Source organism: Psammomys obesus, unplaced genomic scaffold, assembly GCF_907164565.1.
Source record: "Psammomys obesus unplaced genomic scaffold, mPsaObe1.curated_primary_1811, whole genome shotgun sequence".
Lineage (NCBI taxonomy): Eukaryota > Metazoa > Chordata > Mammalia > Rodentia > Muridae > Psammomys > Psammomys obesus.
This window is the reverse complement of record NW_026585689.1, coordinates 12,879,775-12,902,000: the sequence shown is the minus strand read 5'-3', so window position 1 is coordinate 12,902,000 and position 22,226 is coordinate 12,879,775. Positions and strand designations below refer to the sequence as shown.

The window sequence follows — 22,226 nt, the reverse complement described above, 5'->3', positions numbered from 1 at the left end:
CCTTACCTTAGAAATACTCTAGTCATGTTAGGATGCCAATGTTACTTGGATGTTCAGAGGGTGCTCATACTACAAGGTTGTAACTGGGTCTATATGGTCAATTTCAATTTATTACCACACACTGAGGAGGCAGTCCATGCTCCTCTCCTTTACTGACCCTTAGGCCCACACTGAATATGTGAAAAGGCCACCAAGTTGGTAGAATGAAAACTTAAGAACCTCATCTTTTATCCTAATCATTACTCATAGTGTCGTTTCACATGCTGACCTTTTTACCCACAGTTTAATTATATGAGTAACATTTTAAACCGTATTATTTTATCATATTTTTATAATTAAAATAGTTACAAATTTTAATTTTTCAGTCTCTCCAAAGACACTCTATAAGGTAGAGTAATAAAAAATAAAATTAAAATGCTATATTGATATGGTTATTTAGTGTATAACAAATGTACTCTCATGATATTTGTTTAATAAATCCTAGTGAACATTCTTTTTCATGTGTTTCATTTCAGGGGATATCCACTGAGGAGTCAGAAATGAAAAATTCTACTTTGCTCACAGATTTTGTTCTTACGGGGCTCACAGACCGTCCAGGCCTCCAGCTGCCCCTCTTCTTACTATTCCTAGTGATCTATCTCATCACTGTTGCAGGGAACCTTGGTCTGATCACTCTCATTTGGAATGACCCTCACTTACATATCCCCATGTACTTCTTCCTTGGTCATCTGGCCATTGTGGATGCTTGCCTATCATCTACAGTGACACCAAAGATGTTACTCAACTTCTTACAGATAAGTAAGATGATTTCCTTCTCTGAATGCATGATACAATTTTTTTCCTTTGCAGTCTTTGTTACTACAGAATGCTTCCTGTTGGCAGCTATGGCTTATGATCGCTATGTAGCCATATGTAAACCCTTACTTTATCCAATGATTATGACTAATAGATTATGCATATGTCTATTAGCCCTATCTTTTGTAGGTGGAATTCTTCATGCTACAATACACGAGGGCTTTTTATTTCTATTAACCTTCTGCAATTCCAATATAGTACGTCACTTTTACTGTGATATTATTCCATTGTTGAAGATTTCATGTACTGATTCTACTCTGAATTTTCAACTGGTATTTGTTTTGGCTGGTTTAATTCAAGCATTTACCATTGTGATTGTTCTTGTGTCATATACGCTAGTGCTGTTTACAGTTTTGCAAAAGAAGTCTGTCCAGGGCATAAGGAAGGCTTTCTCAACCTGTGGTGCCCATCTCTTATCTGTGTTATTATACTATGGGCCTCTTCTTTTCATGTATGTCCTCCCTCCTTCTCAAGAAGCAAATGATCAAGATATCATAGATTCTGTGCTTTACACAGTCATAATTCCTGTGTTAAATCCAATTATCTATAGCCTGAGAAACAAGCAAGTCATGGATTCCCTGAAAAAAATGTTAAAGAAAAAGGCATAGACTTCACAGAGTATGTGTTTTTTATTTATTATTTTAAAATGTCTCATTTTAAAGAAAAAGAATGTCTCGTTTTCTTTTTGAGGCCTTCTGTGGTAGGCTCCTGTCCTGTTCCCTGTTTTCGCCCTCTTCCGAGATCCATCCAATTTGCCTTTCTGAGGAAGGATTGATCATCTTACCCAGGGTGCTCCTTCTTGCTTAGCTTCTATACGTGTAGATATTTTAGTATATTTATCTTATTTTTTAAATTTTTTTTATTTACTACAATTTATTCACTTTGTATCCCAGCTGTAGTCCCCTCCCTCATGTCCTCCCTATCCCGCCCTCCTTCCCTCTTCTCCTCCCAAGCCCCTTCCCCAGTAAGTTGATAGGGGAGGTCCTCCTCCCCTTTCATCTGACCCTAGCCTATCAGGTCTCATCAGGACTGTCTGCATTATCTTCCTCTGTGGCTTGGTAAAGCTGTTCCCCCATCAGGGGGAGGTGATTAAAGAGCAAGCCACTGAGCTCATATCACAGACAGCCCCTGTTCCCAATACTAGGGACCCCATTTGAAGACTGAGCTGCCATGGGCTACATCTGTGCAGAGGTTCTAGGTTATTGCCATGCATGGTCCTTGGTTAGAGTATCAGTCTCAAAAACATACCCCTGTGCTCAAATTTTTGGTTCTGTTGCTCTCCTTGTGTAACTCCTGTCCTCTCCTGGTCCTACTATCTCCCTCTTCTTTCATAAGATTCCCTGCACTCTGACCAAAGCTTGGCTATGAGTCTCAGCATCTGCTTTGATACCCTGCTAGGTAGAGTCTTACAGAGGCCATCTATGAGTAGGCCCCTGTCTTGTTCCATGTTCTCAACCTCTTCTGATGTCTAGCCCATTTGCTCTTCTGAAAGAGGATTAAGCATCTGATCCAGGGTCCTCCTTCTTGATTAGCTTCTTTAGGTGTACAGATTTTAGTTTGACTATCTTATAGTATATGTCTAATATCCACTTATAAGTGAGTATATACCATCTGTGTCTTTCTGCTTCTGGGACACCTCACTGAGGATGTTCTTTTTTTAGTTCCCACCATTTGCCTGCAAACTTCATGATTTCCTTGCTTTTAATTACTGAGTAATTCCATTGTGTAAATGTACCATTGTTTTTGTTCTATTCTTTATTTGAGGGAAATCTAGGTTGTTTCCAGATTCTGGCTATTAGGAATAAAGCTGCTACAAACATGGTTGAGCAAATGTCCTTATTGTAAACTTGAGCATATTTTGGATATATGCCTAGGAGTGGTATAGCTGGATCTTAAGGTGCTCTCTTCCTAATTGTCTGAGCAAGGAGCCTACCAATAGGCCCTCTGAAAGACTCTGCACAACAGTGTTTCAAAGCAGATGATGAGACTCATAGCCAAACTTTGAGCAGAGTGCAGGGAATCTTATGAAAGGAGGGTGAGATAGACAGACGTGGAGGGGACAGGAGCTCCACAAGGAGAGCAACAGAAGCAAAAAATCTGGGTGCAGAGGTCTTTTCTAAGACTTATACTACAACCAAGGACCATGCATAATAACCTAGAACCCCTACACAGATGTAGCCTGTGGCAGCTCAGTCTCCTAGTGGGTTCACTGATTACAACAGTTTCCCTAATAATGGGAACAGGGATTGTCTCTGACATGAACACAGTGGCTGGCTCTTTGATCACCTCCCCCTGAGGGAGGAGAAGCCTTACCAGGCCACAGAGGAAGACAATGCAGCCAGTCGTGGTGAGATCTGATAGGTCAGATAGTAGGGGAGGAGGACCCTCCCCTATCAGTGATCTTGGGGAGGGGCATGGAAAGAGATTAGTGAGGAAGGGTGAGATTGGGAGAGGATGAGGAAAGGGGCTACAGCTGAAATACAAAGTGAATAAACTGTGATTAATAATAAACAAATTTGAAAAAATAAAAGTATAATTTTTAAAATGTCACATTTTTCTGTGTAAGTTTTTTTTAATGACATATCTTAAGATTTTAAATTTTTCTTCTTGTCTTTCTTTGACCCTGACTATATAAAATTTCAATCATTTTTATGGCTTAAGATGATCTGTCTAATAAAATCCAAAAATACTGGTGTCTTTTATGTTTCGAATTAAAAAAAAAAATGTGTCCAAATAGTTCAGCTGTTGAGGCTCCTTGGAGATATTATAGAATTTCTAGGACAAAAGATTTGCTGGAAAAAGTCTCACTGGGGATGGGCTTTGAGAGTTTGTTGTCTTGTAGTTAGTTCTCTCTGTTTTTTGGTATGCTACCAAAATGTAATCAGCCAACTTTCTGCTTTAGTTGCCTGTTTCAATGCCATCCAAATAATTTTGCACTCTGACCCTTTGGAACTGTAAGTCACGGTAAACCATTTCTTCCATAAGTTGCTTTTAACCATGGTATTTTATTACAGTAACAAATAAGTAACTAATATAAAAGATGGTATAAGAAGTGAGGTATTCATGTAAAAAACTGGCTGTTTTTATTTTTGGATGAATATGTAAGACTTTGAAACTTTTGTATAAGAAAAGAGGTGTGATGCTATAAGATTACAGGTTATTATGGTAACACAGCCTGGTGCACACTAGTGATTAACAAACTCTGAGTAACAAATAATGGATCAGTGTTAAATTATGGTAACATTGCAAGTACATCCCCTTGGAGTTACTTAACCAAGAGCAAGTCCATTTTAAATTTTCTGTTTCATGTTTCCCATGTCTTCCATCCTGTCTATCTGTTGTGTGAATTTGAATCTATACCTGCCTACAGAAGGTTGTCTTATGATTCTGTCCCCATGATTCTGTGTCTATGTCTGTTTTTGTGTGTAACATTGTGTGTCTGTGCCTGTGTGTGTCTTGGTCTCTTTGTCCATAACAAAGAGTTCTCTCTTATTGAACAGTGTAGAAACCATCATACAGTGAAAAGAAGAAATGTGATATTTTATAGAAATTGTTAACAGAATATTATTGACTGCTTAATTCAGTGGCTCCAACTGATCCCAACTAACTGACATAACAAAGAGTACTATAAACACCGTTGTTTACAACCAAATATCCATGAATGTTGATTTTAACCTATATGGTGTATTTTATAAGGTTGCCTTTGACCTTTATATTTACTGCTTTTAACAAATGATATACGTGCATTATCCTTGGTCAGAGATGTGGAAAAATACATAATTTAAGACATAGACATAAATACATACTGAATAGAAGTCTGGAAATGTTGATTGTTACATTGCTCTCCTAAAATAATGTTAAACAAGCAGGATAAGTACACTGTAGAACAGAAGTCTTAAATCTTGAGTGATTTCAAGGTATATTATTAACTTTAGCTGTGTGGTCCACAGCCTAGAAGACAGTAGTGCTAAGAGTAATGTGGACTGTGGGAGCTTGGCTCATAAAATTTCAGAAAGAAGTAAACACTGTATTAGCAACTGGGATAAGGACCATTTGTATTGTATTTTAGAAAAATATCTATTCTCTGCGCATATCTGGTGAATTGAAATGAGGCTCAGTTACAAATTAATGGACTAGTTTACTTAGAGAAAATTTCAGGAGTGCACACTGTTGAATCTGTGGAGTGGTTATTACTGATTACTCCTCTGTAGCCTGGAAAGGCTGCCCCCCCCAGGGAGGTGGTGTCAAAGAGCCCACCACTGAGTTCATGTCAGAGACAGTCCCTGTTCCCCTTACTAGGGAACGCGCTTGAGCTGCCACGGGCTACATCTGAACAGGGGTTCTAGGTTATCTCTCTGAATAGTCTTTGGTTGGAGTATCAGTCTCAGAAAAGACCCCTGTGCCCAGATTTTCTTTTCTCTCATCTTGGAGCAACTGTCCCCTCCAGATCTTTCTATCTCTCCCTTCTTTCATAAGATTCCCTGCACCTGCCCAAAGTCTCAGCCTCTGCTTTGTTACCCTGCAGGGTAGACTCTTTCAGAGTCCCTCTGTGGTAGGCTCCTGTCAAGCGCCCTGTTTTCTCCCTCTTCTGATGTCCATCTGAATGAGCCTTTCTCAGTGAGGATTGAGCATCTTACCCAGTGTCCTCCTGCTTAGCTTCTTAGCTGTACAGATTTTAGCATGATTATCCTATATTATATGTCTAATATCCACTTATAAGTGAATATATACCATGTGTGTCTTTCTGCTTCTGGGATACATTTTATTCAAGAGTTTGTGTCATGACAAACAATATAGGTTTGTGTTTAGATGAGGAGATGAAAATCTACTCATCTTTCGAAGTTCATTCTCCAGTTTTGAGACTTTGTATATTTTTCTCTTATATCAAGTGATTTGATATATATGGAAAAATAAATTTATCATATCAGGAAGAGAGGGAGTATGATGGGTAGAAAAGGATGGACAAGGAGAGAGGGAAGGAGGGAGAGAGATAAACAGAATGCTCTTAACTGTTTCCATGTGGGGTGAAAAGGGGTGCCTTTAGATGTTTTGAACATTTTTCTTTTTCTTTTTTAAATTTTATTTATTTATGTATTTCTTTATTACAATTTATTCACTTTGTATCCCCACTGAAGCTCCCTCCCTCATCTCCTCCCAGTCCCATCCACCCTCCCTCTTCTCTCCCTATGTCCTTTCCCTAGTCCCCTGATAGGTGAGGACCCTCTCCCTTCTATCTGACCCTAGCTTATCAGCTCTTATCAAGGCTGGCTTCACCATTTTCCTCTGTGGCCTGGCAAGGCTGCATTCCCCAGGGGGAGGTGATCAAAAAGCTGGCCACTGAGTTCATGTTAGGAGACATCTCCTGTACCCCTTACTAGAGAACCTCTGAAAGACTCTACCCACCAGGATATCGAGGGAGATACTGAGACTCACAGCCAAACTTTGGGCAGAATGTCGGAATCCTTATGAAAGAAGAGGGAGATAGAAAGACCTGGAGGAAACAGGAACTCTACAAGACGACCAAGAGAGCCACAAAAAAAAAAAAAAAAAAAAAACTGGGCCCAGGGGGCCTGAAGGGACCAATACTCCAATCAAGGACCATGCATAGAGAGGACTTAGACCCCCTGTTCAAAGGAAGCCCATTGGCTGCTCTGTTGTGAACTTTTCATAGATTTTTTTCATATAGTTTTTGGTGAAGTGTTTGTGAGTATGATAAAAGCAACAAATGGCAGTATAAGAAATAAACAGTCTTGAAGTCTAGAAACTAAGCAAATGAAGTCAATAGGAAAGAAAATCATTAATATGTTGATATTTATTAGACTGTTTATCATAAAGAATTAGATTTCAATGACAATAATTTATTACCAAAATCACTAGGGAGATGTAATTTTATAATGTCCAGTGATTTGCTTGAAAAGATCTTTTTTTTTTTTTTATTGTTCCATCATGTAATTTTTGTCCATGGACATATGTTATAACTCCCGCTTGGTTACAAGTTTAGTCATTATTGATAAACCATGACAGAGCAGAGTTATTCTTTGCAATCATTTTCCCTCATCAGTCCCACAACCCAGCTTTTAACAATATTGCTCAGTAACCAATTGGTTTCCCATAGTGAGGGGAACAAGGACTATTTCTAACAGGAACTCAATGGCAGGCTCTTTGGCCTCCCACCCCCCAAGGGAGGAGCAGTCCTGTTAGGCCACAGAGGAGAGCTTTGCAGCCAGTCCTGAAGATACCTGATAAAACAGGATCAGATGAATGGGGAGGAGGTCCCCCCTATCAGTGGACTTGGAAAGGGGCACGGTGGAGATGAGGGAGGGAGGGACTGGGAGGGAATGAGGGATCGGGACATGGCTGGGGTACAGAGTTAATAAAATGTAAGTGATATGAAAAGATCTTAAAAAATAACATTTTGATGTTTTGTGACTCCTTGTTAGCTTTCTTCATCTCCATACCCCTTAAAAGTAATGAATGAGTGTCATTTATTCTATTCTACCCCCTTGTAGATTTCAATGTCCACACATGGTGGACATTGAAATTTTAAATCTCTTCTTGCTGGTGCCAAGGAGATGCTCAGTATAAAAGTTTTTCAATCTGTGCCTTGCAAACTATAATTACAAGTCTTTTCCATTTTGTTACACTGCCTTTTCTGTAACAACTACTGAGATGGTATTTCATATCACAAACTCTAATCCACATATTATTTAATGACATTTACACAGTTGTCACTGTTACCAGATTTTTAATATGGGCATACACATCTATAGCGGAATATGTGATTACAAATTTGAGTAACATTTGCTCATACTATGCACAGATTGCACAATATCTGTACATCCTTTCACCTCTCTTCAACTTGAACCATGTAAGGAATTCAAAACAACTGATGCATTTCTGGATTATCTTCCTCTGTAATCTTACTGTACCTTGTGAAAAAGCCAAAGCATGTCACTAATAGCCTTCTTTTCTCCTCACTTCCCGTGTCTCTCATTCAAGCCTCTTCACAGAGCACCCTCTGCTCTTACAGAACTCCCTAATTTATTTTAAAATAAAAATATATGTGTGGAAAAAAAGAGAGACTAAGTTGTCACTATATAAGATTTTAGGAAGAACCTTTAGCCCCAATGCAAACACTGAAAGAGGAAATTCATGAAATAGGTGTCAATATGTCAAATAACAACACCAAACACATGGTGGACATTATTAGTCATGGGAAAATGTAATTTGAATTTCAGTTAGATACCAGAGTTTATTTATTAAGTGATATGTGTATTTATTTAGAAACATTATTCCTACTGGAAGTAACGATACAGAACTTTGGTAGTCAAAGTTATTAATAAAGATAATTGGAAGGTAATTACACAAAATTTAAGAGAACAGGAATGTTTTGATTGGGTTAGTGACGATCTGCCTCAATCAGTTTGTTATTCCATTCTGATGCAGTCTTCACGGTGAATCTGTTTTTCATATGGTTTATTTTTACCTCAATATTTCTTCATCACTGGTAAAACTGTAAAAGTGCCAGATAACCTATTAAGTCATTGAGAAAAATAATGTTCCTTCCTTTTCTCCTTTTCTGCTAAAAAAGTAAGGAAAGAAACAAAACAAAACCAAAGCTATTACTGCATGTGGATATATTTTATTACTCAGATATCAAAATTTAAAGACAGAAAATACATTATACGTACTCATTCTGAATGGGGTTTTATTTACTTATTTTTATATTTATGTGTATGGATATCTTACTTGCATGTATGTCTGAATACCACATACATGTCTGGTGGCCTCAGAGGCCAAAGGGGGCCTCTGGAACTGGAAATGGACGATTGCAAGCCTTCATAACATATGTATGTAGGGAACGGACTTAAACTCAAGTCCTCTAGAACAATAGCAAGTGCTGTTAACCCCTAAATCATCTCTGTAGCCCTAGGAATAGGTGCTAATAGACAAGTTCTCATGTTAATGATCAAAAGGAAATTTTGAACATGTTCCTATCACATTAAAACCTCCTCTAGATCAGAGGTTCTCAGCTGTGGGTCACAACTCCTTCGGAGTGGCATATCAGATATCCTGCATGTCAGATATTTACAATGTGATTCATAACAGTAGCAAAATTACAGTTATGAAGTAGCAATGAAATAATTTACACCAAGGAATCTGAATCACTGCATCACAGAAATACTAGTATATCTTAAACTTTTTGCTCCACTCTTAACAATAGCCAGAAAAATTAATCCAGCCTAAGTGTCCATCAGCAAACAAGCATGCTACACTTACACACAATGAAACATTTTTACTCATAAAGAAAAATAAAATAGTGATATATGAATGAAAATATATACATCTAGAAATCACTAGGTCAAGTGACAAATCAGAAGGACAAAGACTACATTTTTCTCTCTTTTACAGAACCTAAATAAAATTTATCTATATACACATACTTGTGTTTATTTATATGTGTGTGTGTTGAGGTCATGAAAATAAAGACAAAATATTAGAGAGGAGAAAGAGATGTCAAGTGAGGTGGAAAATAAAGGGAAATAGAATACATGTCATAGGAAGACTGAAACATGGAGGAACTAGAAGGACATCAGCTGGAAGAGAGGGAGAATGGTGAAGGAAGTGGGAAAGGAAATGAATGAGAACAAATCAAAATAACATATTCACATGAGGACACCATCATGAAACACTGTAAGCAATCCTTACAATTAATTTAAGTAAAAGTTTGCCTAACCTGTCAAAAATGTCAACTGTGATAAGCGACTGCATAAAGTGCAGTTTGTACATCTAAAGATATGTTTGGACACTATGAGTGGGTCTTCATCATGTAAATGTCTACAGTGCCTCATGGGATCATTTGGACTCCTCACCTGCGTCCAGTCCACAGTGCCCAGCACAGCAGCTGCACTTTCCCCATGGGGGAATGCATGAGCTCCTGCTGGGAATGTCAGGTCTCTGTTTCTCCTCCTTTTAGCAGAAGCACACAGTGTTACACCTGGTTGACTCTTGGGTTGAAAAAATTTATGTAGACATTTTCTGTGTTTGTAGAATGAAAACTCCGTTCTGAGCCGCTGTGGTAAGAACTGGTCCCTAGGTTACTGCTTTTCTGTAGGACTGTGTTCGTCTCAGCTTTAGAGAGCCTAGGACCTGTTTAAAAAAAAAAAAAATCTCTGCAACTTCTTTCAGGCTATAGGTAAGACAGAAATGTCTTCTGTAAAGTTCTGAATCCTCTCCATGAGGAACTTAAAATGCTGTTAAATATACAATAATTTTATATTTATGTTTTCATATCCTTGATCAGCATAAAAGAAAACAAGAGCAATGTTTGTATATTTTGTTTGGAGGTTAAATATGAATAAGCAAAATAGTTTAACCTGAATTCTTATGGTTAGAGATGTTTTATTACCTACTTAATTAACATTACATGTAGTGATAATGAGCTAAAATATTAAGTTGATCTTACATAGCAATGCCAGTAAAAGTGGATATTTTATTTCTTTGAGAACATTCATTATCTAACTCCTCTATGTTCTTGTTTTCATGTAATACTTTACTTAAAAAGCATATTTATACACATATAGAGAGAGATAAAAATATATATAAACCAGATTTCATGCAGTTTTGTAGACTGGTGTATCTGTGCATATGTTTGTTTTATACAAACACATACTCCATATAAACAGACAGGAAATATGCCAAGGACATCATTCTAGGACACTTTTACCCCTTCTCATACGTACAATTTAAACATAAATTTAGTTGAGAATTTCTCTTTTCTTTTTTAAAATTAATTTATTGTTATTAATTACAATGTATTCCTTTTATATCCCAGCTCTGTCAGTTTTCTTTTATTTTTTAAATTTTTATTTTTTATATTAATTACAGTTTATTCACTTTGTATCCTAGCTGTAGCCCCTTCCTTCATTCCCTCCCAATCCCATCCTCCCTCCCTCATCTCTTCCCATACCCCTCTCCAAGTCAACTGATAGGAGAGGTCCTCCTCCCCTTCCATCTGACCCTAGCTTATCAGGCTTCATCAGGAGTGGCTGCATTGTCTTCCTCTGTGGCCTGGTAAGGCTGCTCCCCACTCAGGAGGAGGTGATCAAAGAGCCAGCCACTGAGTTCATGATTTGAGAATTTCCAATATTTTTTTAATTGAATCGAATAAAATATTCAATTTTACCTTGCTAGGGAAAAAAAAAAAAAACTAGTGAAAATGGAAATGCTCTCAAATAAAATCAGAGAGATTTCTAAAGAAACTTAGTTTGAATTGATGGCAGCTCCTCTCCCTAGTTTGTGACCTGTCACACCTGTGCTGTCTCTTACTCCCCTTCGTTCTCTTTTACACACACAAATATCCCCTTGCTGTCCCTTTTGCCCTCTTGATACTTTCCTTTTATCTCCTTGATGTGTTTATCCTCTCATTTAAAACATGCAGAGGCATTCTATAGGTACAGTTTACAGTAAGTTAGGAGCGCTAGACAACTGGTGAGTGCGTTCTTCAGCTCCTCCATAGCCTTTTCCTTGCCTTGGGGATCCGACTTCCTTTTGGTTCCTTTTATTATCAGACACCCCCTCTGTCACACATGAGAAACTCTTCTCAGGAAAGTTCCTAAATGTTTCTTAATGTCAGCATTCAGATTTCCTTCACTTGTCCTCCCCATGTTTTTAATTCGACTGTTGATATTTTCCTCAATTTTGTCATTATTAGTATCTGTCCCGGACCACAAATGTCAGCTACCTACTGGAATTTTACATTTTGTTTGTTTGTTTGGTTGGTTGGTTGGTTGGTTGGTTGGTTTTATTTTTTTTTTTTTCTTTTCTTTTGAGGCAGCTTCTTGCTGGGAGGAGAGGGGGGAAGAAAAATGAAAACAAAGGAACCTCCTGCCTCAGACTCTCAAGCATTAGGGATTAAAGAATGTGCCTCCATTTCCAGTACTTTGCTTTTCCCTGTCTCTTTTGATTCTCATGGGAGCTACCTGTGCTCTTGGTGACAAAGAAAAAATACATTATTAGGTGGAAATTTGGCACCTAATGGAAAGGTAGGGGGATCAGAATATTTATCAAGAAGACATGATCAATACCATCAGGGAGCCAGCCAGTCACTAAGTGGCTGAAATCAGAAGCCAGTACTCTGCTCACCGTGGCTCTAAGTGCTGCTGGACCTAGCGTGTTATGAGCTAGAGTACACTGCGTTGTTGGAGGCCAGGTGCCTTTGCTACTAAAACCACTCTTTGTATCTGGACGTCTCTTCCCCTTGCTACTCTTAACCAAATCTAGCTGGGTGGGTTTACATCTAGACCCAGTTCTGCTGTATGTTCTGTCAGAATGCAAAAGTCATTTTCAAATGCTTTAGCTTCTACTGCGGCGGACAGCCTCTGTCTGGCTGCGTAGCAGAGAAGGACTCTGGCGCTTGATGGAAAATGGAATCCGCCTCTGTTACCGCTTTCACATAAGATACTTGCACTTATTTCCACGCCTCCATTTCCTTCTCTTTGTGTACTATGCAATGGCCACCCACACATAATCTCACCATTAGCTGCTCTTGTCATCACCGCCATTAGCCACTGCTCCCTTGTCACTTGCATGGTCAGAGGAGGCACATGGACTTTTCTCATCTTTGCTACTGCGTCTAGTTGCCAAGCTCAGTTTTATGTGACCAGACATACAGTTAACACGTGATAACCCTATCCTTGACTGAACATCTCCTACAGGTATCACGCGTCACTGTACACTCTATGAAGTTTTAAAAAATCGATCTTGTGGCTGCCTCACTCCTTCTCAAGGTCATATCACCTTTGCTGTTTTTTGTTTGTTTGTTTGTTTGTTTGTTTCCAATAGAACAGATTTTTTTCATTTACATAACTAAATAAGGTATTTTTCTCTATTTACAAAAAAAAAATATTCTTTCATGCAGGAGTATATTTAACAAAACCACAAAGGAATACCATCTTCTTAATACCTGGTATGATTTCAGTCAGAAATGTCCCCCATAGGCTCATGTTTGGGACATGGACCCCCTGCTGCTGGCTCTATTTGTTTTTGCATTAGTATCATTTTATTTATATTATTATTATTGTTATTATTATTTACTACAATTTATTCACTTTGTATCTCAGTTGTAGCCCCCTCCCTTATCTCCTCTCATTCCTACTCTTCTTCCCTCTTCCTCCCTTATCCCTCTTTTGTTATGGGTATTAATATTTACTATTGATTTATCTTTTAGTTAAGCAGCGGTTATTTCTAAACAAGCTGTATACCCAGATCACCACACAGAGACTGGGATTTATTTAGTTAACCTAAAGCACAATGCTGGGGAATCGATATTCCACCCTAAACCTCCAAATCCACATAGTTTCCTACCATTCAGATTTCACCCATTATACTTGCTTTTAGTCATATCTTAGGCCTGGTCCATCTCTCCAAGTGGTTCCAAGACCTCTCCTCAGATTTTCCTCTCTTCCTCTCCTGCCTCCTTCCTCTTCCTCCCACTCTGGACCAGAACGTCCCATCCTATCCTCTCCATTGCTCAGCATTACAGCTGGTTGTTTTAATTGACAATATAGAGAACAAATGGTGGCATGTTTACACAAACTTGAGACAGGTAACAACGCAATGTCAGGATTGAAACTAGGTAGGGGGGTAGAGAAATCAGCATTTGAATGAACAAGCGTAAATTGTAGACATTCCAAAAGAACATTACACCAACACTCTTCCCTAGTTCACTAATAGGGCAAGTCCTCCTCCCCTACTGTCTATCAGGTTCCATCAAGACTGCCTGTATCCTCTTCCTCTGTGGGCCGGCTAGATCACTCCACCAGGGAGAAGTGATGAAGGAGCAGGCAACTGAGTTCATGTCAGACACTGTCTCTTCTCTCTTACTAGGGAACCCACATGGAGACTGAGCTGTCTATGAGCTACATCTGAGCAGGGAGTCTAGGTCCACTCTATGCATGGCCTTTGGTTAATGCATCAGTCTCTGGCAACCCCATGGGCCCTGCTTCTTTTGGCTTTGTTGGTCTCCTTGTCCCTCACACACATTTGTATCACCTGGAGAATTTCATAGAGGGCAGACTTTTAAACATCATTTCAAAACTTCTGCATCAGTTTCTATGGAAATGTGTTCCAATTTTTGCACAATGTCCACAAATGTTTCAGATATCTAATGTGGTTTGGAAGCCTCGCAGCAACAACAATGGTTTTGTAGTTTATATTTCTCAGTAGTTTTCCCTCCCAGCAACTTTTTTCTCCACCACCACATATTAAATTTTTAAAGTTTTTTTTTTCCTAATGCTGTTCCCTTTTTTAACATTTGAGTAAGTTAAAAATGGTCAGTGTGTTCCAATTATTTAACATCCTTTTCGTCCAGTGCTGGAGAGATGGCCCAGAGGTTAAAAGCAGTACTACTATTTCTGGGGACTGGAGATCAATTCTCCTTGTGCAGCTTGCAGGCATATGAATGCCTATAACTCCACCTCCAAGGAATGCTGCCACTCCTTCTGACTCCTATAGGTACCTATACTCATGAGCACATAATACCCACTCACACAAACATACATATACTTAACTAAAAATATTTTAAAGTCTTTAACTATCCTTATCATGTTTCAACTCAAGCTTTTAAAAGTTAAATTGATTTTATTATATTAATCTAAATAATTTGCTTATTATACAATGGCAAATAAAATTTAAAGGGCCTCCTGAAAAATGTTTGCATTCACTCCAAATCTGCATCTCCAGTCTTCAGTTTATAAATTCTAGTAAATACACTTTTTCATTCGCTGCCTTTCATTGCAGAGCCATCCAGAAGAGACATGGAAAAGGAGAACACAACACTGCTGACGGAGTTTGTTCTCACAGGTCTCATTCATCAGCCACTGTGGAAAATCCCTCTGTTCTTGGTCTTCTTGGTGGTCTATCTCATCACCATTGTGGGAAATGTTGGTTTGATCACTCTCATCTGGACTGACCCTCACCTTCACATCCCCATGTACCTGTTCCTTGGAAGTTTAGCTTTTGTAGATACATCTATATCTTCCACAGTGGTGCCAAAGATGCTGCTTGACCTCTTTGCTAAGAGCAAGCTGATCTCTCTATCTGAATGTATGACACAATTTTTTTTATTTAATATCAGTGCCACCACAGAATGTTTCCTCTTGGCAGCAATGGCCTATGATCGCTATGTAGCCATATGTAAACCTTTACTCTACCCAGTAGTTATGACCAATAGTCTGTGTGTTTGTCTGATAGTCTTGTCCTTTGTAGGTGGGATTATTCATGGTTTAATTCATGAAGGTTTTTTATTGAGATTAACCTTCTGTAATTCCAACATGATACATCACTTTTATTGTGACATTATATCACTGTTAAAGATTGCCTGTACTGACACTTCTCTGAATTACCTAATTGTTTTTATTTTTTCTGGCTCAATCCAGGTTTTCACTATCTCAACCATCCTTGTCTCTTACACTATTATTCTGTTTACAATATTAAAAAAGAAATCTGCCAAAGGTATAAAGAAAGCCTTCTCCACTTGTGGAGCCCATCTTTTATCTGTGTCTCTATACTATGGTCCTCTCCTCTTCATGTATGTGCACCCGGCATCTTCAGAAGTAGATGATCAAGATATGATAGACTCTCTGTTTTACACTGTCATAATTCCTGTGTTAAATCCAATTATTTACAGTTTGAGAAATAAACAAGTCATAGATTCATTGGCAAAATTATTAAAGAGAAATGTTTAGGTTTCTTTTCTTTTGCCATTTCACTGTTTATTACTTTCCTACTCTTAGTTTTATGACAGTGTTTTCTATTATGTATATATTCTCCACAGCACTGAGTCCATTTGACTCTCAATAAAAATTGTTGAATTAGTTATTATATTAGAAGAAACTATCATTAAATTTCAATCCTCCCATCCCTCAAGACATATGTTTGCTTTAAACATATTCCAAGCAAACAGAATCCAGGAAAACTCTCTCCAATGTAGGTTCAAAGTCATCCTTTTAGAGAACTATTAGGAGTTCATGGAGATTAGGGCATCTTTTTTATGTATATATAAATACAATTTTTTATTCAATATCTTTGTTTGATTTGATTTGAGTTGATTTCTTACAACTACCTGTTCTGTTTGGGTAAATAGTCACAAAACAGTCAATGTTCAGTGTAACTCTGTGTCCATATTCCAAAGATTTTTCACTATTGTAATTCACTTAAAACTTTAACACTACAGCTGGGATATAAAGTGAATAAACTGTAATTAATAAAAATAAAGTTAAAATTTAAAAAACTTTAACAAAAGTATAAGTACATTAAATCTCCTTAACACACACACACACATGCATATATATAAAATCAAGAGCATATGAGTGCTTTCCAACAAATGTTATTATAGATAATAATAATTACAGCAGAAAGCAAATGAAATGAAACTAGTGTTCAAGATTTTTTTTTATTGAGTCTTTTTCAGTGTGGCTAGGCAAGTGTTTGAACAATTAAAAATAAAATTCCTACAAAGCATATTTGAATACTATTTTCAAATAGCCATCAGCCTGTCTTTCATTTCATTTCTTTAGGACATGGTTAATTTCACTTCTTGGAGCAATTCAACCTAAAATTAACAAGAAAAATAATCAGAAAAGAGAGTGCAACAAGATAATTATTACAGTGAGGGACAACTGTAAGGTGACACTCTGAGCTCAGCATGCTTACATGAGTGATCAGAGGCCACTTCTGCTACAGTCCAGATGACTGCTAAGGCCTTTTCCAGTGCTGCTTTTTTTCTATTGTCTGACAATAGCTAAATAAAAGCCAACAGTAGATTGGACACACTGAGAGAAGTGTGAAGGAGAGTGCAGAATGAGGATGAAAGTGTGTCATTTTTTTTAATTTAAGTAAAATGAAACTATTGGGCTAAATGCTCCAGTAACACACATTATTGAAATGTCTATTTGAAAAAAAATGGAAGCTTCAAGTGCACATTACCAAAGATTAAATAATAGTAACACGTTATGGTATCATAGAACAACTGAAACAGTATATTTTCTTCAAGGTCTGACTAAACTGTGACCACTTGACTTCTTTCCTACAAGGATTTCACATAACCTCAATTTGGACAGAAAATATTATTCATTAAAAGAATTAATCACTTACACTTCTTGGGCCAAACTTGACCTTGTGTAGCCCTTACCTTATAGATTGCTTTTTCTATAAAATCCCCCATCACTTTGTCATCAGAGAAGAAGAGTCACCCTCCTCCATAGGTACCAACCCTCCTTGGTACATCAAAGAAGGTACAACCCTCCTAGGCACATCTTCTCCCACTGAGGCCAGAAAAGGCAAGCCCAGCTGTGTGTAAGGGACCCAAAGGCAGGCAACAGAGTCAGAGTGTTAGTGGTAGTTTTACAAATGTGTTTGTGTTGAAGTTTCTCTCTTATCCCAGCTCACACCCAAATAATTGATACTGGACTATGTTATTTATTTAACAAGCTTTATGGCACAATACTGAACAGTTATTACTCTATTCTAACCATCTAAGTTAGTCTGGCTTCCTCTTTGCCAAAATCCCTGAGATATTTGTGTTTTATAGCTTTCTTTGTTCCAACTGCTCATTGCTTATGATGTCTCCTAGACCTCTGCCTATGGCTCAATCCCTCACTTGCTCTCTCTGTCTCCTCCTCCATGGCTGGGATGAAGTCCAGCCCAATTCTCTCCCCTGCTCAGTGACTGGCTGTTAAGCTGCTTAATTGACATATCAGGGGACAATCAGGGAGCAAAGTTTAGACAGGAGATTCTCAGAACAAGGAATGCAACCAGATATGGTGGGGGCACATAAACCAGCATTTGAATCTTTACACAGTGCATGATAACATTATGCCTACAACAGAGACAGCCCTTGCTTTAAATGTTAGGGGAGCCATAATAAGACCAAGCTGCTCATCTGCCACATGTGTGTAGGGGGCCTAGGTCCTGCCCATGCATGCTCTTTGGTTGGCAACTCAGTCCCTGTGAAAATCTATGCCCCAAATGCAAGGGCACTCACATTCATAAAAGAAACATTACTAAAGCATAAATCACACATCAAACCCCACACATTAATAGTGGGAGACTTCAGTACCCCACTCTCACAAATGGACAGTTTATTGAGACAGAAACTAAACAGAGAAATAATAAAACTGACATTCATAACTGACAGTACAAATCAAATGTACCTAACAGGTATTTACAGAACCTTTCACCCACATACAAAATAATATACCTTCTTCTCAGCACCTCATGGAACATTCTCCAAAATTGACCACATAGTTGGTCACAAAGCAAGCCTTAACATATACAAGAAAATTGAAATAACTCCTTGTATTGTATCAGACCACCATGGCTTAAAGCTGAACTTCAACAACAGAAACAACAGAAAGCCTACAAACTCATGGAAACTGAACAACTCTCTAAACAATGATCACTGGGTCAGGGAAGAAATAAAGACTTTCTAGAATTCAATGAAAGTGAAGGCACAACATACCCAAACTTATAGGACACAATGAAAGCAGTGCTAAGAGGAAAGTTCATAGAACTAAGTGCCATCAGAAGGAAATTGGAGAGATCTCAATCTAGCAATTTAAAAGCACACCTGAAAGCTCTAGAAGAAATGAAGTAAACACACCCAGAAAGAATAGATGGCAGGAAATAATCAAATTAGGGGATGAAATGAATAAATTAGAAACAAAAAGAACAATACAAAAAATTGATAAAATGAAAAGCAGTTCTTTGAGAAAATCAACAAGATACACACATTCTTAGATAATCTAACTAAAAGACAGAGAACACTCACCAAATTAGCAAAATCAGTAATGAAAAGGGAGACATAAAAATACACACTGAGGAAATCCATTAGATTTTACTTCAAAAGCCTATACTCTACAAAATTGGAAAATCTAAATGAAATGGATGATTTTTTAGATAGATACCACTTCTCAAAGTTAAATCAAGATCAGGCAAACAATTTTTTAATTAAAATTTTTTCTTAATTACAGTTTATTCACTTTATATCCCTGCTGCAGCTCCTTCCCTCATTCCCTCCCAATTATACCCTCCCTCCCTCATCTTCTCCCATGCCCCTCTCCAAGTCCACTGATAGGGGAGGTCCTCCTCCCCTTCCATTTGACCCTAGCTTATCAGGTCTCATCAGGACTGGCTGCATTGTCTTCCTCTGTGGCCTAGTAAGGCTGGTCCCCCTCACAGGAAGGTGGTCAAAGAGCCTGCCACTGAGTTCATGTCAGAAACAGTTCCTGTTCCCCTTACTAGGGAACCCACTTGGATACTAAGCTGCCAAGGGCTACATCTGAGCAGGGGTTCTAGGTTATCTCCATGAATGGTCCTTGGTTGGAGTATCAGTCTCAGAAAAGACCCCTGGGCCCAGAATTTTTGGTTCTGTTGTTCTCCTTGTGGAGTTCCTCTCCTCTCCAGGTCCCACTATCTTTCCCCTTCTTTCAGAGGATTCTCAGACAAACAATTTAAATAGTCCTATAACCACTAAGGAAATAGAGTGGTCATTAAAAGTCTCCTAAACAAAAAAAGCCCAGGGATAGATGTTTTCAGTGCAGAATTCTACCAGACTTTCAAAGAAGAGCTTTACTGCTTCTGAAAGTACTACTGCTTTGTTCCTTTTGCTCTTTGTATAGCAGGAGCGCACACATGTGAGACCTTACATCAATCTTTCTGAAACTGAAGTGAATTGGTCTTCACAAATCAAAAAAAAGAAAAAGAAAAAAGAAAAAAACAAGGAGAATGTCTCTCTTTTTAATGAAAAACATGTGTATTGTTATGATTGGTGAGATGGCTCTTTCTACTGGTAAAGGTTTATTGTGAAGCCTTAAGACTTGAACCTTGAATTCAATGTTCTCATAACTCACAGGAGGAGAGAATTGACTCCCATGGGTTGTCTTCTAGCCTTCATGGATGCTCTGTGACACACACGCACACACGCGCGTGCACACACACACACACACGCACAAAAATGTAAAGAATGAGTGTAAATACATAGCTCATTGCATTGATTAGAAGAGTTGCTGCATACTAACTCAAACTGTTGTTACTGTCATTGTTTTTTTTTCTTGCTAGACATAAGTATCATACAACTAGAACGATAGTTTGATTAAACTTGGATTTTTGATAGACTGACAAACATTACAGAGAAGCAATTGGGAGGGTTAAAGGATCTGATCGCAACATGTAAATATTTAAAAGACATTACTGCTGTATAATTCGAGAAACTCACATCCCAAGATGCCTGCAGACCATTTTATCCTCAGTAGTTTCCCTGAAGGGACACACCTGAAGCACCAGAGAACTGAAAGGATGTCAGTCAACTGCCATTACCCTTTGTTCCTACACACCCCATGTTACTGCACGTATTTTGTTGCTGTTATGTCCCTTTATATTGACTTACTTTAAATATTGCTTTATACAATCATCATCATTTTTGTTCTTAATTTTTAATTAATTTAATTTATTATCACAATTTATTCATTATATATCCCGATTGAAGGACCCTCCCTCAACTCCTCCCAGTTCCACCCTCTCTCCATCTTCCTCCTGTCTCCTTCCCCTAGTCCACTGAAAGGGACAATTCTCCTTCTCTGCCATCTGCCCATATCTTATCAAGTCTCATAGGACTGCCTGGATCCTCTTCCTCTTTGGCCTGGCAAGACTGCATCTCCAGGGCATGTGATCAAAGAGCAGGAAATGAAGTTCATGACAGAAGCAGCTCCTGCTCCCCTTACTCAGGAACCCACATTGGAGTCTGAGCTGCCAATCAGCTACATCTGAGGTTTTTGTGGCTGAGTTGGATATCTCCTCAGTCCACTAGGAGTCTTGTCTACACAAAGGGTGTCCTCTTCAGTCTCAATGGCTTCTGCTACTAGGAGTCTTAGCTATGAAGAGTAGCCCAGAGTATAAAGTATATACTCCCAAGTTATGAAGTATTTTTAAAGAGATTTCTGATAAATTTTCTTAAGCTATGCGAATGTGAAATGGAAGGTGTTGATCAGGAAAGTATTTTAGGCTGGCTTCATTCAGAGATCTGGCTGTGAGAAAATGATGATCATGTTCATGTGTCTCAGTTGCTCTTATATATCCTTCTTTCCTCTTACCTTTTCAGACAGTGGCTCTAAAAGCTTAGTTGACATCATGAGCACCAAGAAAGCTATAAAAATGTAGTTAATTCCTTTCACTGAGTTTTATGATTCAGTAATATTAGAGTTACTGATGTAGAGCAATAATAATGGATGATCAGATACCATTATAGTAGAATGTAGAGAGTCCTTTGGGTATAAGACCAAGAAAGGTATAGCTGGATCACATGGTTGACCAATTTCTAGTTTTTTAAAGAGCCTTCACACTGATTTCCATGTGGCTATACCAGTTTGCACACTCAGCAGTAGTGAATAAGTGGTCACACATTCATAAGTGTGAATAAGTTTCCCCGCATTCATACCAACACGTGTCATCCCTTGTAGTTTTGATATTAGCCATTCTTACTGTGATAAGATAAAATCTCAAGGTTGTTTTAATTTGTATTTCCTTGTCAGCTGAAGATATTGTATATTTTGAAGCGTTTCTCAGCCTTTTGGATTTCATCTTTTGAGAATTCTCTGTTTAGATCCCTGCCCTATTTTTAAACTTTTAAATTTATATTCTTGATGTTTAGGTTTGTTAATTCTAGGGTCTAGATAAGGACCCTCCGTAAGATGTATATCGGGTAAAGATATTTTTTCCTAGTTTGTAGGCTGACTCTTCACTAAAATTATTATGTCTTTGGCTGTACAGAAGCTTTTCAATTTCTTGAGGTCCCATTTATTAAGTGTTGGTTTTGTTGCCTGCTCTATCAGACTCCTCTGGAGAAATTCCTTCCAATACTAATAAGCTCAAGCATATTCCCTACTTGTTTCACTATTAGATTCAGAGTGCCATATCTGTTGAAGTCCTTGATCTTTTTTTAGATGAGAATTTGCAGAGTGAGCCATAAGAAACTAATTTCTCTTTTCTATATGTAGCTGCCAAGTTTGACCAGCTATGTTTGTTTTTCTGTCATTTCTCCAATGAATATTTTTGGCCACTTTGTAAAAATTCATATGGCTTTTAAAATGTGAGTTTATATGTGAGTCCTAAATTCTAGTACCACACTGTTTTATTATTGCTTTGTGTATAATTTGAAATCTTGGAAGTTGTACTTCCCGAAAATTTATTGTTGATGATGTTCCAGATAGCTGTTGATAACCTGTATATTTTATGTTTCCATATAAAATTTAAGATTATTTTTTAATTTCTTTGAAGAATTTCTTTGGAATTTTGATGAAAATTGTGCTAAATAC

General features: G+C 38.0%; 2 protein-coding genes across 2 annotated transcripts; both read left to right on the top strand.

Annotated features, from left to right (window-relative positions):
• The first annotated feature begins 539 nt into the window (after positions 1-539).
• LOC129666463 (olfactory receptor 5H2-like) lies at positions 540-1,463 on the top strand. Its single transcript, XM_055593566.1, has one exon. It carries the CDS (start codon positions 540-542, stop codon positions 1,461-1,463), a length of 924 nt encoding a protein of 307 aa, XP_055449541.1.
• A 13,209-nt stretch (positions 1,464-14,672) lies between these two features.
• Positions 14,673-15,602, top strand: LOC129666435 (olfactory receptor 187). Its single transcript, XM_055593532.1, has one exon. It carries the CDS (start codon positions 14,673-14,675, stop codon positions 15,600-15,602), a length of 930 nt encoding a protein of 309 aa, XP_055449507.1.
• The last annotated feature ends 6,624 nt before the right edge of the window (positions 15,603-22,226 follow it).

Coding starts and splice junctions, on each gene's coding strand:
- LOC129666463 (XM_055593566.1), top strand. CDS start 540: ATGAAAAATTCTACTTTGCTCACAGATTTTGTTCTTACGGGGCTCACA.
- LOC129666435 (XM_055593532.1), top strand. CDS start 14,673: ATGGAAAAGGAGAACACAACACTGCTGACGGAGTTTGTTCTCACAGGT.